General features: G+C 31.2%; 1 protein-coding gene across 4 annotated transcripts; it reads right to left on the reverse strand.

The window, feature by feature from the left end:
• Positions 1-897: 897 nt before the first annotated feature.
• Positions 898-14655, reverse strand: LOC105128211 (DNA (cytosine-5)-methyltransferase CMT2). Of its 4 annotated transcripts, none has more exons than XM_011029778.1 (23): positions 13760-14654; positions 13620-13648; positions 12784-13501; positions 11546-11580; positions 11317-11419; positions 10530-10634; positions 10334-10453; positions 10084-10177; positions 8178-8383; positions 8010-8075; positions 7672-7920; positions 7004-7062; positions 6866-6932; positions 6450-6779; positions 6085-6153; positions 5911-6000; positions 5738-5825; positions 3384-3499; positions 3199-3303; positions 2233-2276; positions 2090-2159; positions 1913-2016; positions 898-1434 (listed from the first exon to the last, which is right to left on the reverse strand). In XM_011029778.1, the coding sequence occupies exons 1-23, from the start codon at positions 14372-14374 to the stop codon at positions 1260-1262; spliced, it is 3657 nt and encodes a 1218-aa protein (XP_011028080.1). In that variant the 5' UTR covers positions 14375-14654; the 3' UTR covers positions 898-1259. The 4 variants fall into 4 exon arrangements, 3 of the variants coding, with proteins under 3 accessions (XP_011028080.1, XP_011028081.1, XP_011028082.1); XM_011029779.1 differs by having other exon boundaries at positions 1278-1434; positions 1913-2000; positions 13760-14655; XR_842815.1 differs by lacking the exons at positions 898-1434; positions 1913-2016; positions 2090-2159 and having other exon boundaries at positions 3199-3305; positions 3385-3499; positions 13760-14655.
• Between the last annotated feature and the right edge of the window lie 6560 nt (positions 14656-21215).

A 21215-nucleotide genomic window follows, 5' to 3' on the forward strand; every position in this document is an offset into this window, starting at 1 on the left:
AAGAGTACAGGTAGTGTCAATTTGCTGGCACATGCATAGTATGTGCCAACCATTTTTTATTTTATTTTATTTGTTATAATACTAATTTACTCCAATTTCAAATAAATTATAAAGAAAGACCCATTATAAAAATATCATTATTTAAGGACAATAATGTCATCTAACCAAGAAAAAACAGTGATGGACCATTCTAGCCACGGTCAATTGTATAATGATAAATAGATGCCTTTAAAAATATCATTGTACCTCTAAATATATCCATTTGTTTTTTGGAATGGAGGGCAAAGAAATTATTGCAATTTAGTAATCTACAATGCAATAAATCTACGCACACAGTAAATATATGATATCTTTTAATGCTTTTTTTTTATTTGGTCTTAATGTCATTGATTTCGGGAATTTTAATGTTTTATTTTTAATGTCATTGATTTTGGGACTCCGAGGGATTAGCTTTCTGGTTTGTCCTAGTTTTGGTGAAAGCAGAAATGTCAATGGAAGTGTATAAAAATGGGATATGTGTCTGAATATAAGCCCTTCCAACTTCCCAAACCTCGTTTCCGTTGGAGCTAATTCTCAGTCCTTTATTTACATCGTGTTCATATAATTTTTTTTATATCCAATTTCTATTAAATAAAATATGCAGCCCATTAAAAGAATAATTATTAGAAGGATAAATAGACTACAAAAAATTATTCAGAATTGAGGCATGCTTCTACCATCCACCGTGTTTATATGGAACAGAATATATAGCTTATTAAAAAAAAAAATTATCAAAAGGGTAACATATATATATATATATATATATATATATATTATTTTGAATATAAAAAATTCGGTAGGAAATAATCACCCCTAAGCAATATCAGCAACAAATATCAATAATAAGTAATCGAGTCCTTCAACTTTGAACGGAATATCTTATAAACATTGTTTATAATCTGGGGCTCAATAAGCACTCACAGATTGACACAAACACGCCTTTTTTTCCAGTTGCCATCAGGCGTTTTATTGAAACAATAAATCCGAACTACAAATTTCTCATTGATATTCAATGAGTTTCTTTATGCAAAAAATCAGATATCCAATTACAATGAAAAAATGACACGAGCTTGCCGCTCCCGGTAGAAAAGATTGAGGAAAAAGGAATAGCCCAGCAAGCAAAACTCGACGTTAATGCCGCGTGTAATGAGATAGATGACATGGTGGCGGTGTGAAAAAATATTATTCAGCCTTCCGAAAGGTTGCGGTGCGAATAAATATTATTCAGCCTTCTGAAACAGTGATTTAGCTAATTGAAGGTTAGTAGAGTGAGAGAACTTGGGAGGTAATGTCATTAGTGGATCATCCCCACTTAGTTTTTGAAATGCCATCCCCAACGTGAATCCCAAGGCACGACCTACAGGAACTGCAACTGCATTTCCAATTTGACGATACCTGCAAAAAAGTTCAAAAGTTTGTCATATAAACACCATGCTCGATACTGCGGTCACTGCACGCCCACGCATACATATACACGAGACATGAGATTGAGAACAGGACAGTGTATACACTTCATAGGAGGTAGGAAATAGCAATTTCATCACTCAAAGAACCAGTTATGGAATCAAAATTAACTAGTCAAAAGTAACAGGGCTGTGCAAACATCGATTTGTCAACAACCGTTGTTTTGAAAACAGATTGGGTGATCAAGCAACGGGGTCAACTGGCAGGTAATTGGTCAACCCACTTGTTTAACTAGAAATTATTTGAGTTTCAATTTTCAAATGACCTACTATGAGCACTAGGTCAGTTTCGAGGTGGTTCACTGGTTAAAAAATGTCTTCCTTTTCTTTTAAAAAATATGCACACAGACGCTGTCAGATGTTTTTGAGAAGGAAAAAAAAATAGAAATTTTCTGAAGAAATATACTCACCTTTGTTTAACTGTCCCGTAGAACCTATAATAATCAGGAAAACCTTGCAGCCTTGCACATTCTCGTATGGTGAGAACTCGATCTTGCTCTGGATGCATCACTGCCTACAAATGCATGACGAGTTATTACAATAAAAAAAACATATGATTATAAGCTTAAACAAGAGCAAGGAGGGACCTGGCTGTGAAGATCCGGAAAAGTAACAACAGTCGACACTGTTTCATCCCACCATAATCTCGCATATGGCCTAAACAGATACTCAGATCTTTAAAATGTTTGAAAAAAAAAATTATGAGAGGAAACAGGAGAAAAACTGTAACCTTCTAGACTTTCCTCCTTCAAAATTTAAGGCAAAATCAGGTACCTACAAGCAAATAAAACACAACTTAAATGAGTGCCAGTGCCCACTAAGCATGACATCAAAGTCCTAATTTACAACGGCCATAATGCAGTCCCTTTCACCCAATCAACAAATTTCAATACCTTTTGGTCTGTTCCTGTCCATTACAACAAACTCGTTTTGTTTAACCACCTCCCAATAGCTTTATGAAATATTTTAGTACTTCAAATCCCATTTACCTTATCTGTTCTTTTCCCCCTTGTCCAAATCATTTTTTGTATGCTAAAGTATATTTCAGAAATAAACATGGGATTGATATGTTTTATTCTATTATTTCTTGCCCAACAACAATAAGCAGGTATTTTTACTAAGTGCAGTTTGGATGTTTAGCTGAAAAGAGATCAAAATATGACTATGTTGATTTCCTTCCAAATGGTTATTAACAGTAAAGATCAGGTGGTTAGTCTTTAAATGTGAGTGATAGTTCTGGCTGAGGGAAAATATTTGTTTAATTTGGCAGGGACAAGACATGATCTTGAACCCAACCTGAAGCCATTAAATTGTGTTTGGAGCTGGCTGCACAGAAAGGATTGATCAAGTATCAATGTTTTCTCTTCCATTGTTGAGGCCGGCTACCAAATTGACTGCAAATTCCCTTCATTTTGTTTTTGAGAAGTATTCACATATATATCTTGGAGCACAATGTATCTATAGAACTATTTAACCATCTCTAGATAACTTTTCTTGTAACAGAATAAGAGTGAGTTTAGGAGACAACAATTGTAAAACTAGAGATCATTTCATTGCATAATTCAAAATGCAGGAAAGCATGCCCACAAGCAACATATATTTAAAATCACATATATTCCTATCCACAATTTATTTCACATTCATTAACTGAAAAAAAGAGTCAATCTGTCAAAGGAAAATGCAATAAAGCACTAACCAGGGGCTTTCCCGATGGCAACAGCATTTGCTCTTTCATTGGACCCCGCCGGGCAACATTGTCAGCTCCTACAACCACACCAGGTAGGTCCCTGAAATTTGCTCCCTAAAAGAATTTCTACATGAGAAAGAAAATCAAGGAATGAATCTCAGCATACCAATCCACAGAATCCATATTTATCCAACCTTTTTTTTAGGAATTTGGCAAACTCGAGCAAAATCTTCTTCAGTTAATGAATAAGGACGATGGTCATATAGCAAATTGATCATTCTTGTTCCACTGAGCTCAGAACCAGTCATCTCTACAGAGCCAGAAGAGAGAAAGATTAAAAAACAGTTATGTATTCAGCAATTAGCTCCATGAACACTCCCAAAGTTTTAACTTATTTTTAAAATATACAAAGGCATGTTTCACCAAATGTAAGGTCCAAAAGCTGACAGCCTTAAATAGGAGAACGATTTTCATTCTTCCATCTGGTTGACACCCCAGTTTGGAAAGAACTCATAAAATTGTGATAAAATTATATGTACAATATGGTAGTTACCTGCATGAATACAATTGGGGAAAACACAGTTTGAATATCTTATCATTATTAACCGACAGCAAAACCTGCCATGAATCTTTATCTTTTTGCTCTGATGATGGATAAAAAAAATTAAGCATATTCCAGACAACACACTGTGACTTGAACTTTTTGTGGCAACAACTCTAGTAGATTAAAAAAGAGCTTGAGTTAATTGAAAGCTGAATAGTGAAAAACAACCTAGAGTTCAAACTCAAAAGGGTTCAAATTAAGCAGAAATGTATTGTAACTTTAGCAGCATATAGGAAAAGAAGGAGAATATGTTAACTTAGATGCATGCAAAGGAATTGATACTATAACTATTATGCAATGCAACAATTTAAACAAAAAGGAGAGAGTATCATATCTATCTATAGCAATAGTAGATCTAAATGCAAAGAGAAGATGTACAGATCTATGGTTGAGCCACCTAAGAGTCCATTTTTCAGGTGCTCATGCAGTGTGGAAATAGAAACAAACTCGCCATATAATTAAATTTTACAAAAAAATCGTACATAAACTACTTTTGATTGAGCTCCAAACTCATCAACTTTATCACAAGAATTTTTCACTACTTTATTGCCAGTAATTGTCATTATCTCTCACAATTTAGGAGACTATAGAGTTGAGATTAAACAGTGATGTTAAGACAATGAAAAGCATAAGCTTGTTTGCAAAAAGCAACAACAGAGTCAAAGACAACCGCCAAACTCAAATATAGGTCTCAAAAAATTCAAATTTGGCCCCCATGAAACATTGTTAGGATAAGGTTCCCTGCAATTTGAATAGATCTATACTATTAAATTCTGAGTATTGACATGCATTTTGCTTTTCTTTCATTTAGAATATAGAACTTTTGGCATGATAAAGAGAACCAAGATGGTCAAGTTTTTATGTTTTGCTGCATTATTTTATTGGTTTATTGCCAAAGTTCTATAACTTCTCTAATGTAAAAAAGTTTTAAAAGTTCAATTTATTTAATAACCCAAAAAATGGAGATGAAAAGTTTAATTTATTTCATAGCTACCTCATTTATTTCTTTTTATTTTTTTCAGAATTATTATGTTGTTGGTAATATTAAACATTTAGTACACACACTCATAATGAACGAGAACTCACAGGGACAAGATGTGGAATAAAAGAACAGACAGTAAATCACGGAGAAGTAAGAAAGAAGAGAATGGTCAAAAGAAACCATAAACATATTCAGTCGTTAGCTTTCTCATAGACCATTACTATCTCTTCAGCTTTGGAGCAAATTATCCCAAGGAATATAAGCAATGAATTCGCAAATGCTTCTTAGAAATTGGCAGATGCTGGTTAGCTATAGAGTCAAAGCAAGACGGTTGAACTCCAGATGCACAACTAGATTGCTATGTGATCCTAAGAACCCACTAAGTTGGAAGTATTCACCATTTCACCAATTATGCTTCTTACTAGAAATTGTTGGACACAATCATGTTCAATAAGCACAACTGAGATGGAAAATGGAAGAGAACGAAGACAAGAAGGAATTGGATTACCATGAGAACCAATTGAAGATAAAAGAGGACCATTTGAGATGGTTTAGCCTATATCCAGCTGGAATGTAGAGAGGCACTGGTGTGGCCTTAAACAGTAAAAAACAAAAGATTTCCCATAGATGGAAGAAATTGTATAAATAGGAACTTCAGCTTATTAAACTACCACTTAGTTAATTGAGTTGAGATGGATCCCTATATTACAGATATATAACTATATAATTTACAGATGGCTCTACACGAGATAAGATAAGCTCAAAATCTAATTATGCAAGTAGCTTGTCATAGTAATACTAAAATTTCAATTATTTCATCACCCAAATTTAGACAGATGCATTTTAACAGTCCAACCATATCCACATTTACATTTACAAAAGATAATATTGCGATGCCTCTGGTATAGCAATTGAGACTATTAATATTACCAAATTTTGCAATTTAAGAGTAATCACATTACCGTTTCTTGTTGACCTTATGAATTGTTGAAAGTCAGTTTCTGGAGGCTTGTCATATGCCATTTTCTCACGGGTTTCATGGCTTGTGACCTTTAACATCAAGTAAGATGAGAGTAAAATAGAATTACTAAAGTTGTCCATCAATAAATGGAAATACAGCATACAGTGAACCTACATCTGGAAGATCTGAAATGGCATCGCGAAGAACTGTGGCTTTTTCTAGATCATCACGAGGTTGATCTTCATCATAGGCAACAGTGTTCCGCTGCAATAACCAATCAAATCATCAACTAACTATATAGGCTGCAGATAAATGTGATTTCAGACCTTTGTGAAAGAAAGCTGATACCTCAAACTCAGGTGGAGGCCAATATCTGACAATGACATCATGAGAAGGAAGTGGAAATTGAGGCAGTTTCTGCAGGGGGAAAGAAAGCAATAAAACAATTAGATGGTCATTTAACATCACAAAGAGTTCAAGATATTCAGACTGTCATTATGCCTGATGAATGTTATGTCTTTTAGCAATTGAAATTTCATGTTGTCTTGGCCATTGAAGATTACTTCCAGCACATAAGAATGGTTGTTCATTTTTTCTATTTTAAATGGTCTTCTTATAGACTTATTCTAAATACAAGTTTTGGGGAAATGAATGGGTCGAATTCCCTATAAAATATCATTATGATGATTGAAACCATGAATTATGAAACTTGCCTCCTTGGGATGAGCTCCCCACAAGAAAACACGCAGCCGAAATTGTGGAAGACCATAACAACCAGCTGCAACAGTGCCAAGCCTTGCTTGGTATTTCATATGCACCAATCGGCTTAAAGCATATCTAGCAAACGAAGCCTTGTCAAATCTAAGGATGTCAACTACATTTTCCATCAGCACATACTTAGGTTTTAAGAACTGCACTATGTCCATGAAGACAACAATCTGAATATTTCTTTCATCAGCAAGAGGAGAATCAACATTTCTATAGCGATTATAGCCACTAATCCCTTGGCATGGAGGACCTCCACAAATCACATCAGCATCACCCTGGTACATAATGATTCATTAGGAAAATGCTGGTGTAAGAATTTAGATAGCATCCCAGCTTGTAGCAACAGTGAGAGAGAACTCACAGGAAGAGGCAAGATCTTGGATTTGAACCCCTCTCTTACAAAATCCCGTATACAATCTCCACAGTTACTGAAAATTTTCAAATCAATACGTAATATTGGACAGAGTCAAGCAGAAATATTGCATTCTAAAAAGCATACCTTAAGCCTTCAATTGGTTCCCATGAATCTTCACTGGTACTATAACCCTTCCAGTGCACCTAACGAAATAGCTATGAGTAGAAAATCATCTTCACCAAACTACAATATCAAACAAAAAATGAATATGAATTATGACCCATGATGTTTAAGAGAAAACAAAGTTTCATTTAATTAAACATGCAATTTCACGCCTTTTTTACCATTTATTTTAAACAAGTTCTAATACTTGACCTCTAAAATTATTTAGGGAACATGCTTGTAGACTTCAGCAGAAAGTTGTCAAAACCCAAGTAAACTTCACAATTAAAAATTTGAGAGGAAAAAGGATTGGTACTTAAACACTAACATTACTTATTAATGCTTTTATATCAATACAAAGTCCAAAATTCTTCTAATACAATATGTTCTATTATTTTGCAAACTTATCAGTTTATATTTTTAATGTTAAAAATGATATCAAGATCATCAGCTTGACTCTCAAAAGCACGAGACAAGGACTTCCCTTAATAAAAACCATTTGGAATCATTCATTTATTTAATGCAAATTGATCCCGAAAAGCAATGATAAAAATTAACATCCGATTAATTATAAAGTTTGGGGTATGAACGATGATGTCTTATGCAGTGAACTAACAGAAATTTAGAGAATGGCAATTGTCATGAAGTACCTTAAATTTCAGCCCACGCTTTCCTCTCTTATCAGTCTTCCCATAACAAATGTCAACAAGCCTAGCAACTTCATATTCACCAGGAGCAATATCATCATCATTTGAAGAATTTTTATTTTGTTTTGACATACTTGATGCCATTGACCGTGAATTATGCGTCCTTCCTACATCATTGACCACATATCGTTTGCATAGCTTTTGCCATTCCTTCAATAGTTCAAGAAAATCCTCGGCAGCTTCATTCCTAACCTATATTTAAGACCATCATATATCTCATAAAATTCCAATTTTTTACAGAAGAACTAGCAGTAATCAAATGGTAGATCAGGCACACTCACATGTGTCTCCGGATGATTTAACTTCAAGCTTTGACATGCAGACTCATCACTGTCTAGCGCCCATCTCTAAAATAAAAGGGGAACAAAACTAAAGAAAAATCATGTGTGTGCTTAAACATGAAATTTCTTGACTTCAAGGAGTAACATAACAAAATTTCAAGAAAGTACCGTCACAAGATCGACACAAGAAACTTTGGCACCAAGGCATAATCCAGTTGACATTCCACCACAACCAGAGAAAAGATCTAGTAGTGTCAACTTTGCTTTGTAACTTCCACAAGTGGACATGTTTTCCATTGAAATATCACTGGGAGTTGCAGAACGAGAATCACAGAAAGGCAGTGGTGATAACTCATGTCCCTTTAATGAACAATCTGGAGACAGAACATCAGATGTACAGGTGTCATGCCTGGTTCAAAGCTTTCATCGTTTCATAGTCAGTTTTGTATATTTTATGGAACAAAAGGAGGAATTCAAGGTCATGCAAACACATGGTAATTACCAGGCTGTTCAAGAAAACCAAAAACAGCAGGATACCAAAAATAAAGTGAAAGTACCACTCAATCCTGAAACTTGTGAGATTCCAAAACACATTACTTTGAGTTAAAACCAATCCAGCTTGAAAATTGAAAAAAACCCTCCACTATATTGTGCATAAAAGAATAGGAGTGAGACTGATGACCACCATTTAAAGTCAATGTTCCAAAATGGAGAAGCATCACGACATAAAACAAAAGAAAGGACCACCAGCTGAAACAGAACTATAAAGATTTGTTTGAAAAGAAATTGGAACAAATACAAGATGAATGTTTCCTACTTTTAGCCTGCGAAATATCAATAAATAGATTAATATAGTGCCCAAGAAGATTGGTTAATTTTTATATATTTTTTTTTCTTTTTCTTTTTTCTTCCTGAACAGAGCACTATAATATGAAAGTCCTAAGCCCTAGTTGCTGCACTGATTCAGATGCCTTTCTTAAAAGACAGCTGGGGCAACAAGAGCATTCCAAACTAGTTGGGGTTGGCTGCATGCATCCTTTTATGCCATTCAGCTGAGGCAGAGTGAATGAACATAAATATGTTGACATGAATGTATCCATGCTAGAACGTATAAAAGGATGCATGCAAGAAATTCATTTAGTTGGAGAAAGAAAAGCGACACCATTAATGGATGGACTATCTTAAAGATATTGTTAGATCAGATGCTATCTAATCCTGCTGTTTTTGAAAAGTGTGTTCTCTTCCCTACAGACACCACCAGCCAGCATAATATCTAATCATTGAAGAGTCAAAAACAAACAAAAATACACAATAATGGCTTATATTTATAGCATTCATACACTGCAATGAAACTGTCATCAACCAGCTCAAATTTTGTCTTACATACAAGTGTTATCTTCCCTTTTAGAATCTGTTTTTTTGTTTCTCCGAGGTGGATAGATGGTGAAAGTAATTCAAACAGCATATCATACTGATCAAGGATACTATTTTAGCTTCAACCTATGCACCTTTTTATCTAGGAAGAAAAGATTGGCAACAGATAAGCACCAGTATCCCACAATACCTAATTGCATACTGGAATAAACACTCTTATCACAATACACTATCTTCCAGCTGATGCAAGTATTGGAGGAAAGAATAAAAGATCCAAAGGAATTATTTTCCACCATGTTGTACTCCATACACAAGAGTCAGATTTGTGATACAGAATTGGTGGGCATTAAGGGAGGTGATTTAATCAATTAAAGCATCAATATGTAATTTTCTGTTTTTTGAATTAGAATGAAGCGAAGATATTGTTGAATTTGTCTCTTATTAGCTGTTCTTTCTCAGTATCCTAAGGTTCTTTCTTTCCCTCTCCTTACCTACAAACCTAACAGTTGGGATCAAAATTTACTAGCATGAAACATGTGAAATTTGATGTTTGGGGCTTATCAAGCACATTGGCTCCTGACCAATATCTCATGCCTTCCATTGAATGATGAAACTGTTCCTTCCCTTCCTCCATTTCACATGCAATTGCAGCAAGACTCAAACAGCAACTCGGTACCAGGAGTAGAATTTAAATTCTTACCAGTCAGCAAAGTTCGAAATGTTGAATAATCCACACAGTATTCCATGTCAAAGTAGAAGTCAGACGCTAGTGTTGAATGAAATTTTAAATCTACCTGAAACAAGTTGCAATTTATTAAATTAGCATGCAAAATAAATTAATTAGGGGAAAAAAGGACGAGATGCCATCAAAGCCTACAAGAACTTGAAAAGGCAGCCTTCCTGAAGATTATTGAAGTTGATAAAAATCTAGAAGTAAGACTGAACCTTACCCTAGGTGATATCTGTACAACAGTGACTGTAGAAATAATGCAATCTATTGGATTATCATTCATCACTGTGGAATAAAATAACCGCTTATTGTCATGAAAATCAGCTGCTTCTTTCATCACCTGAGGAGATGGAACAGTGAAGAATTCAATACAAAAATAAATAAATGATTCAATCCAATAAAATTTATGTGCTCACCGTATCCTCAGCTCTGTAAAACCATTGGACCCTAAAATAATCTTCCCTGTCTGTTGTCTTGAAAAACTCTAAGATACTACCAATATGATTTTTTGCTCCTTCACCCTACAAATTGCTCCAATAGATAGATTAATGGTTCTGAAAAAACTCAAAACTTTTTTTCCCTCATAGTTCAGTAAAAGAAGTGTAGGCAATGCAATACTCCATTCTTGTGCCTAAGCTCTACTACGAAATAGGCTAATCCAAATTGTGCTAGCAACCATCCTGAAAAATCAATTTCAGAGGGGCAAGTGCAATAGAAAGAAATGCCGCATGATTAGGTAACAAAAAAATAAAATATATAGAACTTATTATTTAAAAATTTAGAGTGTTAACATTTAGCCTGAATATCAGCCCACATCTGAGTGTTTTCTTGCAAGCAGAATTGTAAGAAAGAAAAACAATATCACATACCAAGCAAATGCTTGGTCAATTAAATGAGGCTGACAAGCTAAAATAAGCATTGGAGCCAAATAACAGCTATTATGTAATGGAATTTTGAGTTCATATTATGTGACACCATATTGTTAACAAGAAGCTCGTACTTAACATACATAGAATAACAGCTTCTACCAAGGGTATGCAACTTGTGACTTCAAAAATATAGCCTAATCATAGGGTAGCAAAAGTATGAGTAGCATCAAAATAATGATGGTTTAACCTGATAGGAAGATGAAATGGTAATGTTGCACATAAGAAAAGAAATATCCATCATCAGTAAATTCTCATAAAAAATAGGTGCATTTACCTTTACATAGACACAATCTCCAAGATTAATGATGCGACCTTCAATATCAGCCTGAGTGTAATGGCATTCAACATTCCAAACAACCTTATCTTCATCATCATCGCTGAACAAACAAACATAAACAAAAATTGACAAGCAAAAAACCATAAGAAGCTAAAACATCATTAAAATAGGATACATAAAACAACAAATACCAGACAGATAGAATAGCTCATAACTGATTGCTTACTCTAAAGCGAGTCTTGAATGCTTGGTTCTCTTACTCTGCAAACTCAAAGATGCCCACCATGAATATTGGAATAATCAAAATCTATGGCAAATAGAATTAAAACAGCTAGCGTATGATTTACAGATAATTTCATGCACTAAAAGTTATGGAGCATGTCAAGTCACCACTTACTAGGAAGGATAAGATATCACTTGTTTGATCTGAAATCTTAATTAGCCAATACTACTAGCTCGTTACAGGTGCAAAGGCCACACAGCAAATCATTTTGGTAAGTTTGTTTTTTCAGTTTTAGCAGCAATGCAACTCCAGGAAACCAATTTTTTAAACTAATCTTTCTTCAATCTCTGGGAATTGGAGGTTTGTATCTTAAGATCCTAGAGGAGGTTTTTCTGACACAAAACTGTTGGTTAACAGACTGAGGCGACATTCATAGATGTGCTGTTTATGTGATAATCTGGTCTGTTTGGTTGGAGGACAATTCTAGAATCTTCAACACAAGCAACCACGCTTATACATTATTTGGATAGTATAGTGTACTTCACTTCTTATATACATGATATTTAGCAGGACTATTTCAGGGGTTTTCCATAGCCAAGATGCCACTTATAAGGGGGGTTACCTTATCATCTAAAGCTGCATGTTCTAGTTCTTAATTAAATTATGTCAGAAAAAGAAAAGAAAAACATCAAATTGACAATCATCTTTTGATATACATGTAAGATTGATGTTAGGCACAGGCCCTGCATCATTTGAACCTATATAACCTATTAAGACACATGACTGCTGTGACAACCACATCAAAGAAAATCTGCAACCAGAAGTTACCTTGAAAATCAGTAATAGTTCGTGTTCTAGTGCAACAAACTCATTTACAGTTAATAAGGCATAATTGATATACACCTACCACCAGGAGGAAATACAGAATTCTGATGACACGATGACCATCTAAAACCATCTAAACGTTTGAATAATAAAATAACACAACACCAGATTATCTTAAGAATTGCAACAAGATCTTATATGGTTGCCAAATTTTCACGTGGCAACAATAAATTCACAGACAAAAGTCAGATGAACCAAGCACAAATATAACTATTATCACCCAGTAAGACTGTTAGAGCCCCCCAAAATACCTAATACTGAAATAAAATTGCAATAAAAAAGAGTGCCAAATATGTACTGAAAATCAAGTAAAAGATAAAAATAAATATATAATAAAACAAGAATTTATTAGCCACCTTCATTTCATATCGCCAATACCACCTTTCTTGAGCTTCATCATGGGGGATAGGATCTCCAATAAGGGAACAATTACCTCTGTGTTCCTTCTGCTTCTTCCCTGAAGAAGCCTTCTCCAAAGACCGTTCTTTACCAGAATTCTTCTTTGGAGATTGCTTCTTACCTGACTTTTTTTCCCTACTTTCAGTCACAACAATAGAGTTTGTCCTGGGAGACCGTCTCAAGAGCTTTTCATCAGACATTCCTGAAGCAGAGTTTTCTTCACAAATTTTAACCCTCTTAGAAGGGCATACATCATTCGAATTAAAAATCCCACTGGAACAAGATATCACTTCAAAATTCCCATCCCCATCCAATGCCGAGGACCATTTACAAGATTTTATGGGAGACTCGTTAATAACAGCATTTTCATTTGCAAAATCAAAACTTGGAGACATCCTCAACGGCTCCTCCCCAAACACACTTGAGCCATCATCACATTTTACCATCCCAGTTTGCCTCTCATTGTCTTCATGCCATGGAAGCAATAGCGGTTTGGCTTCAAACTCTCCCGAATCCCCTACTTCAGAGTCAGAAATTGTCAACAAAACAGACTGACAACCACGCTTTTGACAGCATCCCAGTTTAGCATTTGCTGAACCGCATGCTACAGGTGACCCCTTTGTTATCTCCTTACTCGAGCATTCTACTTCCAAACAATTTCTTTCATTCTCTTCGCTAAAACACAAGCATGCAGAGTAATTACTAACTACCAGCTATAAAATTAAAATTAAAAAAAAAAAAAGAAACAGCAAAAAGTCGACCCAATAAATTTACTGTGTAATAAAATTATTACTTTACTATGAAGCGCGAGCATTTTTCACTCTGCAGAAAATAAAGAACCCATTGTTAACATCGAAGTAAACACAAGTACGCAATCCATAACAAAAGAAAAAATAACAACAGACTAACGAGCGTGCAGAAGAAAAACGACACCTGAACTAAGGCAAACTGTACGTCCAATCGGCCGTTCTGATTTCTCGGTGACCTTGACATCTCGTCGGACACTCTCTTTCTCTTCAAGAAAGTCCTCACTTTACCGACCGCAACCTCCGCGTACCCATTTGCCAGCCTCGGGGACCTCCTCAAGCGCGCTGTATCCGCCAAAACACCTGGAGCGTTTCGTTCACTAACAACAATCTCCATGTCCACACTTGACAGCCTCGGCGACCGCCTCAAAGCTGAAGAATCCACCAAAACTGTTCGGTTGGCGGCAACATTTTGCATGCGCGAATTCCCCGCCCTTGAGGACCTCGACGGGATTTTGAGGTCAACAGAAACGTTTCGAGCAGAGCATTTCGTTTTAGAAACGTTTCGGATGTGTTTTTTCCTCGAAACGCTTTGGACAGTAGCAGGTGCGGGTTCAAGCCTCGGAGATCGTCTGAGGGAAATGTGAGTTGTTTTGGGTTTGCTAGATTTGGGGGGTTTTGAAGGTACATTGTTGTTTGGTGGAGCTAATCTTGGAGATCTTCTTGAGGTAGAAGTGGATTCGTACACCTGCAGAGGTGTTAATTTTGGTCTTGAATCCGTTGGTGATGATGACGATTTCATTGCATGAGATTAGATTTGAGAGGGGGGGTTTTGGATTATTTTTTTTAAAGGGCGTGTGGAGAGTGGATGGGTAGTAGTAGAGTGTTCCAATCTTCGATGACTAGAAAAAGAGAGTTCTGAAAACAAGAGAGCGTTAATCTCTGACAGACACAGTCGTTGACGGAGGACTAAAGGAATGGACCAAGCGATTCTCGACAAGTCTCCCGGAATGTGAAAAGCAACTCTCCGCACTGAAGGGGATGGGAATTGATAATTTCACCGCAAACGGATAGAATGATAATTTCACCGCAACCGGGATTTTAAAATAATTAAATTAGCTTTTATGCAAAAAACTATTTTTTTATTTAAAAAAACATTTTTTAAAATTTAAAATTTAAAATTTGATATTATTTAATTCATTTGAGATAATTTATAAAATTAATTTCTTCCATTTTATTGTCTTTCAATTTTGTTATATGTAAAATTTGATTTTATTTTTTATTTATTTTATTTAAAATAATTTATAAAAACTAGAAAAAAACTTTAATTTTATTCTTTTTCTATTTTTTCATATATTAGATTTAATCATTGTTTTTTAGTTGTTATTTATTTTATTCAAGATAATTTATAAAATTATATTTTTTAATTTCATCATCTTTCAATTTTTTTATCTATCAAATTATAATTTATAAAATTATATTTTTTAATTTCATCACCTTTTAATTTTTTTATCTATCAAATTTGATTTTTATACTTTTAATAAGTTGGAAAAAAATATAATATTAATAAGTTATTTTTTATGGTATAGTTAAATACTTAAAATTATTTTCAATATATTTTTTATAATTATACCAAACATCAAAAAATTATCAACTTTGCAGCATCCAATTTTTCATAAAAACTATTTTTTGACAAATAAGTTGAGCCTAAGTATATATCTTATATTTTAATAGCTTTTATAATTTTAGTTTAAAAAAATATATTCAAAAATAAATTATAAATTATAGCTTTTTGTAATCAGTGTTTCAAAAAATATGGTGCGTGATAATTAACTAATATTTTTAAAACTATTTTATTTTTGGAGAAAAATACCATTCCAATTACATTATTAAATAAACTTTTGAAAGAATGGGTTAAAACTTTTATGAATAATTTAGATTTAAATAAAACTTTAAAAAATAAAAAATAAAATTGTGTATAAATATTGTTATTTTTAATTAAGACTCGGTTTAAAATTTAATAATATCTTTAAAATTATAAAAAAAGGATTACACTTATACTATAGCTATATTATATATAATTATAACTACAAAAATATATAGTATATGTTAACTGACTAAATATTTTCAAAACTATGATTAAAGTAAATTATAATTTTAATGAATGGCTAGAAGAATGAGTTAGAAATTTTATGCGTAGTTGATGTTCAGATAAAACTTGAAAAGGTAGTTGATGTTCAGATAAAACTTGAAAAGATAAAGTTGTGTGTAGATATTGTAATACTCTGTATCACTGTATCGATAAGTAAAGAAGTAGTAACTAGTATTATTAAAAATATTGGTTGTTAACTTATCATGCGAGTTTTAGAATATCAAGCTTAAAAATAAATCTGTATCATCAAGAATAAAATTATAAGTTCAATCGAACATGTTGGACTGCTATAAATGTTATTATTCTCAATCTAGACCCAATCTAAAATTTAATAATATACTTAAAATTATAAAAAGCAATTACACTTATACCGTAGCTATATTATATATAGTTATAAATATTATATGATTATAAATACAAAAATATGATGTGTGTTAATTGATTAAATATTTCCAAAACTATGATTGGAATAAAATACAATTTTAATTACATTATCAAATGAACTATAGAAGAAATGAGTTAGAAATTTTATGAATAGTTTAGGTTTAGATAAAAATTGAAAAAATAAAATTATATATGGATATTTTTATTCTCAATCCAGAACCAATCTAAAATTTAATCTTTAAAATTATATTAAAAAATTACACTTATACCATAGTTATATTATATATAATTATAAATACAAAAGGATGGGGTGGTGAAAGTGAAATTCACTATTCAGAACATTATGGATTTCACCATTTATTTCTACGGTGCCTATATTTTCATGTTGGTCATTCAACTTTATTTATCTGTAATTTTATCCTTTAAAGTTATATTAATATATTTTTACGTGTTGAGATTTATTTCACTATGCATGCTCTTACTTTATATATAGATTAATAATTTCATGATAAATTAAAGATAAATGTTACAAAATAGAATTATTGGTTGCAGCTAAAAACATAAAGAGAAAAATGATCAAATTGAATAAAAAAATAAAATAGTTCTTTTTCTCATTTTAAATTAAAAAACTTCAACTTGGTCCTTACAGTTTCAGTTTATATATATATTTGGTCTATAATGTTTTAAGTTTTGATATTTTTATCTTAAACTTTATATTTTTCATGTTTCAATCTTTAGATATTAAAAGGAGAGAGATGATTGTTATAAAAGTTTTAGGAAAGTGAAGGTGCTTTGATGATAACATTCTAACTCACAGTAAAGTTGATTTTAGTGTTAGTGTTTTTTTTTTTGTAAGAAAAGTTTAATGATTTTTGCAAGAGAAGTTCAATGAAAATAGTGTTGTCCTGTAAAGATGAAAAAGTACATAAAGGTTCATGAATTTTTTTATTCATTTATTTTTTTTTAGTGATTAAATAGGGATTTAGTAAGAAAAGTTTAATGAAAATAGTGTTGTTCTGTAAAGATGAAAAAGTAGATAAAGGTTCATGATTTTTTTTATTCATTTAATTTTTTTTTAGTGATTAAATAGGGATTTAGGGTTGAAAACTTGATTATCGAGTTTTCTATAATGTTTTTAGATGTTTCATGTGAAATCAAGTTAAAAATAGTTTTGTAGGATCTTTATAATTGGAAGCATAATGCATGTTATAAATTGTACAACACTAGATATTGCATACTCAATAAATGAGTTGATTAAATTTATAATTAATCCATGAATTATTGAAAAATAATAAATAAGACACTTGGATATTTGATGTACTCGTTAAACTATAAGCTACATTATTGTACTAGATACCTGGTGTTATTGGAAGGTTATAATAATTTAAATCAAATATCTAATATTAAGAATTTAAAATTTTCTAGTGGATACAATTCAAAATCCATAAGAACTATAATGAAATCAGATTTTATACCTCTTAATAAAGTTACAAAAAAAGTAGAATAGCTTTGGAATTTCTTTAAGGATACTCAATATTGGCCAAAATCAATCCCAATAATTTATATTGATTATTATAGCATGTTAGAAATTGGAAGAGTATTAAGTAGTATGTATAATAATAAGTCTAAATATTTACATTATATACATAATATTGTTAAATACTTGTTCTTGAATAAAAATTTTTAACTGGATATATAAAATCAAACTAAGTCATGTGGCATACCTAGTAACTCTAAAAACAATAATTTCCTGCTTGTTCCTATGATAATAACAGAATTAGTTGCAATGTGACAAGGGCAATTTATGTTCTTAATGATTTTGTACGTCTTAGTTTACCAAGTAGAATATATTATAATATTTTTAATAAAACATCACTTGTATAAATAAAAAATTTAATAATTTATTTAAAAATTTTATAAAGACTAGATTATCTAAATTACTCATGAAAACTGGTAATTATTCGAGACCAAAATAAACACATTAATGAGAACCAAAAAGGAACTCTAAAAAGAGAACTAATATTGTTATCTTCACTTGTATATAATATTAAATAGTTCAAGACAACGAGTTTACTAATTAATTGAGTAAATTTAATAGCACTTCACTAGATAAGGTTAAAAACCAAAATCTACCTATCATTATAAAGGGATCTACCAATTTATATTATCTTTATGAATTTATTTAGTTTTCATATATTGTTAATTCAATTTCCATTAATGCAGAGGGTTAGTGAATATATTTGAAGTTAATGTAATTATAAGATCCCCTCATAGTTTCTGTTAAGACTATTTCGAAAATTATTTTCCAACATGCGTGAAAATATTTATTTCTTCACGTAATAATGGAAATTGCGTCAACATTTTTTTGTCAAGTTTGCATTATATTTTGATTAAAGTTTGAATTTTTAAACAATTAAGACAACATCTCTCCAAGTTATGTCTTTTACATTCAAATGTATCCAAAAATACATCAATGAGTTTTTATTTTGTGAAACAAAGGCTTTGTTTAAATTTGGATTTTGATAATTAGGTTTACGAGTCTACTAGTTTAAGGGACTAATATAGATACAATGCAATGTTTTTAACAAAAAAAAATTATTAAGGTGTGAAATTCTTGATTTAAAATCTAATGTTAATTTAATGAACAACCATCAATAATAAATGACTTGCAAATAAATTTAAAAAATAATTTAAATAATTAAGCATGTGCTTATAATGAATTTAAAAGATGTCAGATGCATGAAGTTTATACGGATTTATTTATTTATTAGGTGAATTTCATTTAATTATATATTAAAAATGCAAGATAGGGATTACGTTTTAGTTTAAATACAACTAGTTAGGCACATGCTCTATGCTATAGTTAGAATTTCAAATTAATTTGTAATGTAAGAGAAAAATAAGCAGGCTTTATGAACATGTTTTATAGCATCATTACAAAATTTAACCGAGAATTAAAAATTTGATGTCCATGTTTAGTAAAAATTGAACCAATATATTATAAAAATAGTTTTTACAAATTGAAAAGCATGTGAACCAATATATTATAAAAATAGTTTTTAACAATAATTAAAAATTAAAATAAAAGGTTGATATTCATTGTAACGAGTGAGAGATAAAAATAAAAATAAATATATATCAAGATATTTTATGTTATTTTTATTTTTTTATTTAATTAAGATAAAAATAAAGATAAATATATATCAAGATATTTTATGTCATTTTTATTTTTTTTATTTAATTATAAGGTAATAAAAATAATTTTTTATAAGAAAAGTAATTATTTAAATTTTGTATAAAAATGGAATTTTTAAGTCTAAATTCTCTTCCTACTATTAATATATTTTTTAACAAAAAAACTTACCCTTTTTTAGCTATGTGACTTATTGTATAAAATATTGAAGGTAATGAAAATAAATATCTAAAACAATTTACTGATGAGAGAAAAAAATGTATTTTTTTATTTACGCATTCATTTTTTTATATATAAAAATGTATTTTTTTCTCTTTTTATTTACGCATTCATTTTTTTATATATAAAAACCATTTTTATCAAAAGTATTATTAAAAAAAAGACAAAACTTATCATAATATTAAAAGCAAGTTTTAATTAAAAAATAATTTTTGATAATTTTGATGCTTTTTTGGAAAAAAATATAAGAATAATGGATTTGAGAAAACTTGTATAAAATATTTATAATAAAAAATAACAAAATCCACATTGAATATTCAAGAGTAAAATTTTTATAAAATTATGTATATTAGGTTTATTATAATTATTTGGGTATAATTACATAATTATTTTAGTAAATTTATTTTAAGAGAATCTTATTATAAAATGCAAAAAAAATTAAAGATCCATTACAAAAAAAAAAGGGCCAACATGTTTAGGCCGGAAGAATAAGATTATGTTCCTGACTCACAATTAAAAACCAAGACGTGCCAAGTTTTTTTTTTTTTTTTCTTTAGAAGGCAGCTAATTTTTTATTAGAAGATGCCCTCACTTAGGCAAACCACGTGTCATCAATCTGTAACCTTTTCTAGTAACCAGGGTGATTCCGATGACCAAAAACCAACTTCAAGTTTTTGGATATCAAAAGTTCAGATTTCAACCCAAAAAACATGAAAAAAATAAATCACATATATCTTTTAAAACCAGTTTATAACCTTGAAACACATTATAATTGATCTGAAAACTCAAAAGTAAATCAGAAAAATAAATATTAAGCTTCAATTTACTTTCTTTTGAGATATTATTGAAGGTATAAACCATTTTCACTTTTTAAAGATAAATTTATAAATATCAAAAATATTTTTGTGATCAAAATTCGACCACGCAAGAGTTTTTCATTTTTTTTTTTCCAGAGATTTTCTCTATTCTCTTGGCTTCTAGGATTGAAACATGACAAAAGTGAGGTTTAGAATAAAAAAATTAATAAGCTTAAAAAACAGGAATGGAATATGAAAAAAAAAAAACATGAGGGTCGAAGTGAATCTTTTTAACATCTTATGTGAAAAATGGCTTTGCTTCTTTTTATGTCAATTTGGATACTTCATGTCTTAATTTGTTTTTTAACAAAGAAAATTAATACTTTATCTTGTAGAGTTATTTGTTAATTTAATGTTAGAACATTCAACGTCACATCAGGTAAAAGATAGAAAACAGATTTTAACGCATAGTACAATGAAAATATAATTTCAAAGGACGAGATAAAAAAAGGTCCAATGATTAAATTATAACTTGTGCAAACTGCAAGGATCAAAGAGTAAAAAAGTAGCAAAAATACCCAGTGAAAAAACACTGAACTATGAGCGTGTAGTCAATGCTTTTTCTGCAATAAAACCATAATCTCATTTAGTTGTTTTTGGTTAATGGTTTATGGGTTTGATTTGCCAAAATTATGATTTGTTAAAAAAATTAATTTGAAGTAAAGATAAAAATATTTTTTAAATATAAAAAAATTAAAATCCAAAACATAACAACATGGGTTTTGATCCCAGTAACGAAGGAGCCCAGACACAGTCCAGGAGGAAGTGGAGCATGGCTGCAGAAATGTTCATTAGACACAGCACCATGTGTGTAGGATAACTGGTTCATCTTCCTTCA

The sequence above is a fragment of the Populus euphratica genome, unplaced genomic scaffold (assembly GCF_000495115.2).
Source record: "Populus euphratica unplaced genomic scaffold, PopEup_1.0 scaffold49.1, whole genome shotgun sequence".
Lineage (NCBI taxonomy): Eukaryota > Viridiplantae > Streptophyta > Magnoliopsida > Malpighiales > Salicaceae > Populus > Populus euphratica.